Source organism: Chiloscyllium plagiosum, chromosome 17 (genome assembly GCF_004010195.1).
Source record: "Chiloscyllium plagiosum isolate BGI_BamShark_2017 chromosome 17, ASM401019v2, whole genome shotgun sequence".
Taxonomy (NCBI): Eukaryota; Metazoa; Chordata; class Chondrichthyes; order Orectolobiformes; family Hemiscylliidae; genus Chiloscyllium; species Chiloscyllium plagiosum.
In genome coordinates, this window is record NC_057726.1 from 1,564,981 (window position 1) to 1,571,897 (window position 6,917).

General features: G+C 42.1%; 1 protein-coding gene across 1 annotated transcript in view; it reads left to right on the forward strand.

Moving 5' to 3' along the window:
• The window catches only part of galns (galactosamine (N-acetyl)-6-sulfatase), a 154,114-nt gene that overhangs the window by 139,539 nt on the left and 7,658 nt on the right, over window positions 1-6,917 (forward strand). Inside the window, exon 9 of the mRNA XM_043706485.1 lies at window positions 3,186-3,307. Coding sequence (XP_043562420.1) covers window positions 3,186-3,307 — 122 coding nt within the window. The remainder of the gene's footprint in view (window positions 1-3,185; window positions 3,308-6,917) is intronic.

A 6,917-nucleotide genomic window follows, 5' to 3' on the forward strand; every position in this document is an offset into this window, starting at 1 on the left:
TGTCTTTTTGTCCCTCTGGGTTCTGTCTCCACATGTTGCTTACTCCCTACTTGCTATCCTTAGCATATGTGCCAGCTTTTCCAAGCTACCATAAGTTCTGAAGAAGAGTCCCTGGACCTGTAAAGTTAAATCCTGAAAAGGTGCTGCCAGGTTTGCTGAGATTCTCCTGCAATTTCTGTTTGTTTCATTTACCAGTTATCTGTTCATTCTGAGAGATTATTAATGATCTCTTGTAATTTATTGCAGTACTTCTCAATATTGACTAATTTCCCCTCATATTTGGTGCCATCTTTGAATTGAGAAATTCTGTTTTTAATTACAATGTTACTGTAAAATGTAATAGTGCCATCCACTGGTCCTATAGAACACCACTTCCCACCTACAGGTACCCTGAATAATCCCCCATCCCACTCCTTACCTTTCATATTCTGTTTTCTGTCTTGAAACTAGCTAGCAATCCACCTTACCACTTGCCTCTGACCCTACATTCTCTGATGTTATTCATTAATCTATTATGACACTTCTTGAAGGTCTTTTGAAAATCCACCTGAATTATATTTACTGCTTTATCATTGTATACTATCTCTGTTATCTCCTCAAAATCCATTTCAAATAATCATTTTTATATTTCTTGTTTCTGGATGACCATTTCTCTCCTTTCGGAAGGATTCTATTATTTTTCCAAATATCAATGTTAAACTGACTGCTCTGCGGTTTCCTATACATATTCTGCTCCCCTTCTTAATTTGCATTTTATATTTTAAATGCACTAATCTGGGTATTCATCTTATTGTTCAAAGTTGTGTGTACTCTTCTGTTTGCTTGATAAATACTGAAGTGAAATATTGATCAAGTATTATTGGAACTCTCTTTTATTACTTCTGATAATATTCTGTCCATTTCTGCATGGTCTTATTTCCATCAGAGAGGTTTCTTTTTCATAATGCGCCTGTGGAACGTAAGAACAGGAATAGGCAGTTCAGCCGTTGACCTACTCCACCATTCATTATGGTTATTTAGTTTCATCCTCTGCCTTCCTAATTGTTTTTGACTTCTCTCTAATTTCTCTGCATATTCTCCTTTATCAACATATCTGCTATCAGTGTACTTGATGTCTTCCTAACATTTGGCTGTTCCCTCCCATGTTTATTCATTTGTGGAGCCCCACAGTTGCTTGGTTTCTTCTTTCCATTGAACAGAATACATTTTCCTTGCACTTTGTTTAACATTTTAAATGTTTCAAGTTGTTCTGTGTAGTTGTTTGCAGATCCTGATGAAAGATTCTGACCTGAAACGTTGACTCCCCTGCTCCTCTGATGCTGCTTGACCTGCTGTGCTTTTTGCCAGTTCCATACTTTATTGACTGTGTTGGTGTCGCTATCTATTTAATTTCCTGGTTCTGTTCTCAGACTCTTACACTCTCTTTCTTTAAACTCTTACCTCATTTTCACCAGGATTCCTGTTAGATCCTGAGATGTGCTCGACATAGCACAATTATAAACATTTCATTCAGTTTGGATCATCCCGACCAAAGTGATGGGGGAGTCTAGGAGAAAGTGAGGACTGCAGATGCTGGAGATCAGAGTCGAGAGTGTGGTGCTGGAAAAGCACAGCAGGTCAGCCAGCATCTAGGGAGCAGGAGAATCGACGTTTTGGGCATAAGCCTTTCACCGGGAAGGGCTTAATTCCTGATGAAGGGCTTATGCCTGAAACATTGATTTTCCTACTCCTCAGATGCTGCCTGATCTGCTGTGCTTTTCCAGCACCACACTTTCGACTGATGGGGGAGTCTCATTGATTTGGCAATTGATGGGTGGGACACATGGCAGCAACACAGAATCCAGCCTTATATTCATCAATATAGTGACATTTTATCTCACTTTTAATAGTTTTCATCTATTACAACTTTAATGGGGTGATTTCAGCCCCCTTCCATAATTCTATTTATCCCCTTGCCAGCAGGTTTCTCTCTTACTTTGTTCTCACCTGCCTCATACAGTATACAGTTAGACTGCATATATTTCCTGCAAATCTCTCATTCACCTGATCTCCCTCCCCAGGGTTTGCCATCTGATGTCAGAAATGTAAGTTTTCTAGCTTTTTCAATTTGAGGCAGTCCCTGTGACACTAGCAGCATTAATGTAGAGAGAATGTTGAAGGGATTGATGAATATTGTCTCTCTAACTGTTAGAGTTGTGGCTGATCTGTCCGAGTGTGTGTGCATGCATGCAAGTGTGAGAGTGTGTGTGTGGGTAATCCAAGATGGAGGACAGGAGAAATTTCTGGCTGTAACAGCTGCACCTTTTTTGAGGTATTTTAGGTGTTGGAGGTGATTTCCTCGAATTCCAGGAACAACAATTACTGTTTTATATGCTGTTACATTGTTTTGGAACTTCGGGGAAAAAAAAGGCAAAACAACAGCAGTTTTAAAAGGGAGAAGAACAGACAAAGGAAGCACATGGTGAGGTCAGTGCAGGAGAGTGCACAGTTCCTGCCTTTGCTGTTTGAATGTGTGTATTGTTGGACATCGGAGTGTGTCTGGGAAAATTAGCAAATAGTGAAATTCACAATTGATCTTGGAGGAACTATTTGGGCAAAGTTCACAGCACAGAGGCAGATAAGTGTATTGTTTTTAAGTGTGACCTACAGAAAGTCTGCAATCGTGAGTAGAGGGTGGTACGTGTATGGAATGAGCTGCCAGAGGAAGTGGTGGAGGCTGGTACAATTGCAACATTTAAAAGGCATCTGGATGGATATATGAATAGGAAGGGTTTGGAGGGAAATGGGCCGAGTGCCGGCAGGTGGGACTAGATTGGGTTGGGATATCTGGTCAGCATGGACGGGTTGGACCGAAGGGTCTGTTTCCATGGTGTGTGTGTGTGTGTGTGCGTGTGTGAGCTTTTTGTTGGATGAGGGTATCTAAAGTGTACTAAATTAAACTGAGTCAAGGGGTTTGAGGTACAGATCAGCCATGGCTTGATTTAATAGTGGAGCAGCCATGATGGGCTGAATGGCCTCCTGCTGTTCCTGTACTGATTGGGCTCAGTGTTCTAGGGGCTCACACATGCTCTCCAAAGATTCTCTAATCCCAATGTTTTCACTAGTCACATTTTTTCAGAACATAGTGATTGAAAGGTTTCAACAGGAATTTTCTCAAAACTTAAATCTTTTTTATATAATTTCAGGGAATTAACTTCTGCCCAGGACAGAATGTGACCGGTGTCACAACACATGATCAAAAGGACTACACCATCCAGCCCCTGCTCTTCCATCTTGGGAGGGATCCTGGAGAGAGATACCCAATCAGGTGAGAGGAACAGATGGAGAGAGGCTCAGCTTTCAGCTGTCTTTTATTCTCGAGATAAACCTCCCCAAATCAAATTCTAGTCTGTAACTCTCTCCCAGGTATCTGTTATTTTACTTATAAACTATCCTTATTTCCTGAATTCCTCAATTACATTCCAGTCTATATCTCATTCAAGGTATTTGTTATTTTACATATAAACTAGTCTGAACTTGTCAATAAGGATCCAGCCTGTAATTCTCTTCCAGTTGTCTATTATTTAATGTATAACCCTCCCCCACCTGAACCCCTAGATTAGATTCTGGCTTGTAACTCATTCCAGGTTATTTATCTTGTTTTTTTTTTAGAACATTACAGCGCAGTACAGGCCCTTCGGCCCTCGACGTTGCGCCGCCCTGTCATTCTAATCTGAAGCCCATCCATCTACACTATTCCATTTACATCCATATGCCTGTCCAATGAAGACTTAAATGAGCTTAAACTTGGCGAATCTACTACCATTGTAGGCAATGCATTCCATTTTCTTACTACTCTCTGAGTAAAGAAACTACTCTGACATCTGTCTTATACCTCTCTCCCCTCACTTTAAAGCTGTGTCCCCTCGTGTTTGCCTTCCCCATGCTTGAAAAAAGGCTCTCCCTGTCCACCCTATCTAACCCTCTGATTATCTTGTATGTCTCTATTAAGTCACCTCTCAACCTTCTCTCTAGCGAGAACAGCCTCAAGGCCCTCAGCCTTTCCTCATGAGACATTCCTTCCATACCAGGCAACATCCTAGTAAATCTCCTCTGCACCCTCTCCAAAGCTTCAACATCCTTCTTATAATGTAGTAACCAGAACTGTACACAATACTCCCAAGTGTGGCCGTACCAGAGCTTTGTACAGCTGCAGCATAACCTCCTGGTTCCGGAACTCAATCCCTCTATTAATAAAGGCCAAAACACTGTATGCCTTCTTAACAACCCTATCAATCTGGGTGGCAACTTTTAGGGATCTGTGTACATGGACATGGAGATCCCTCTGCTCATCTGCACTCCCTAGGATCCTACCATTAGCCCAGTACTCTGCATTCTGATTACTCCGTCCAAAGTGTATCACCTCACACATGTCCACATTAAATTCCATTTGCCACCTCTCAGCCCAGCTCTGCATCCTATCTATGTCTCTCTGCAACCTACTACATCCTTCATCACGATCCACAACTCCACCTACTTTAGTGTTGTCCGCAAATTTGCTAACTCACCCTTCTATGCCCTCATCCAGGTCATTTATAAAAATGACGAACAGCAGTGGACCTAACACTGACCCTTGTGGCACGCCGCTAGTAACTGGACACCAAGATGAACATGTTCCATCAACTGCAACCCTCTGTTTTCTTTCAGTAAGCCAATTACTTATCCAAACTGCTATGTCTCCCACAATCCCATTCCTCCACATTTTGTATAATAGCCTACTGTGGGGAACCTTATCGAATGCCTTGCTGAAATCCATATACACCACATCAACCGGTTTACTCTCATCTACCTGTTTGGTCACTTTGTCAAAAAACTAATAAGATTTGTTAGGCACGACCTACCCTGCACTAAACCGTGCTGACTGTCCCTGATCAGATTATTATTTTCTAGATGGTTATAAATCCTATCTCTTGTAACTTTTTCCAACACTTTACCAACAACTGAAGTGAGACTCACTGCTCTGTAATTACCAGCGTTGTCTCGACTACCCTTTTTGACAGAGGAACCACATTTGCTATCCTCCAGTCCTCAGGCATTATTCCTGCAGACAATGATGATTTGAAGATCAATGCCAAGGGCTCGGAATCTCTTCCCTTGCTTCCCAGAGGATCCTAGGATAGATCCCATCTGGCCCAGGGGACTTGTCAATCTTCACATTCTGTAATAATTCCAATACCTCTTCCTTATGAACCTCAATCTCTTCTAGTCTAGATGAAAGTATCTCTGTATCTTCCTCGCCAACATTGTCATCTTCTATGTTGAACACTGTTGAAAAATATTTATTTAGTGTTTACCCTATCTCCTCTGCCTCCACACACAACTTCCCACTACTATCCTTGATTGGCCCTAATTTAACTCTCGTCATTCTTTTATTCCTGACATACCTATGCCTTAGGATTAACCCTGATCCTATTCGCCAACAACTTGTCATGTCTTCTTCTGAGCTCTCTTTTTAGGTCTTCCCTGGCTTCCTTGTAACCCTCAAGCGCCCTATCTGAGTTTTCACATTTTGTCCTAACATAAGTCTTCTTCTTCTTCTTGACCATAGATTCCACTTCCTTAGTAAACCACGGCTCACGCATTCTATGTCTTCCTCCCTGCCTGACAGGTACATACTTATCTAGGACACACAGGAGCTTTTCCTTGCATAAGCTCCACATTTTTAATGCAGTTTCCTCCCCCAATCTACGCTTCCTAAATCTTTCCTAATTGCATCATAATTTCCCTTCCCCCAGCTGTAACTCCTGCTCGGTGGAGTACACCCATCCCTTTCCATCACTAAAATAAACTTGACAGAATTGTGATCGCTGTCTCCAAAGTGCTTACCTACTTCCACATCTAACACCTGGCCAGGCTCGTTACCCAATACTAAATCTAAAGTGGCTTCGCCCCTTGTAGCCTGTCTACATCCTGTGTCAGGAAGCCCTCCTGCACACACTGGGCAAAAACTGACCCATCTATAGTACTCGTACTGTAGTGATCCCAGTCAATATTTGGATAGTTGAAGTCCCCCATGACAACTACCCTGCCTCTCTCACTCCTAGCGAGAATCATCTTTGCTAACCTTTTCTCTACATCTCTGGGACTATTCAGAGGCCTTTAGAAAACTCCCAGCATGGTTTTATATATAAACCACACCGAACCCTTTGATTAGAATTCAATCTTGAACTTACTTCCATTTATCCTATATTAAAACAACTCAAACCCCTCAATTAGATTCCAGTTTGTAACTCACTCCCAGTATCTATCTGTTATTCTGTAAATAAACCCCTGAAACCCTCGACTAGATTCCATCCTGAAAAAGGTGGCACAAACTTGGTGGGCAGAATGATCACCTTTTTCTATGTTTGATTCTATCTGGCAGCCTGATCTTCCTATGAGTAGTTTGCAGCATCAAAAATCAGGAGCCTCAGAAATGGTTAGAACAGCATATTGTTAGTGTTAATTGTTAGTATATTAGTCTTCTAGCTATGTGATGTCGAGCTACTTTGAGCTCAATAACCTAGATTCCATCTTGCTGAGTTCTAGGTGACCCTGGGTAAAGGATTAGATCAGCCAGAGCTCTTGATTCAGTAAACTCTGTGCATATGAGTTCCTTTTAATCATTGGAGAGGGATGTTTTGGGGAAGTTAAAGGGAGTGCCAGTGCCAGTGCTGGAGATCTAGTGGGAGAGTGAGCACACAGGAGAGAGAGAGAGTGTGCAAGAGAGTAAGCAGGCGAGGGAATGCACAGTACAGTGAGAGAGACAGAGAGTAACACAGAGAGAGAGAGAGAGACACACACTTGAGACAGCATGGGAAAGTTACTAAGAGACACCTGGAGGAAGGTTAGCGAGAGAGAGACAGACAGCATGGTAGAGTTAGTGAGAGAGAGAGAGA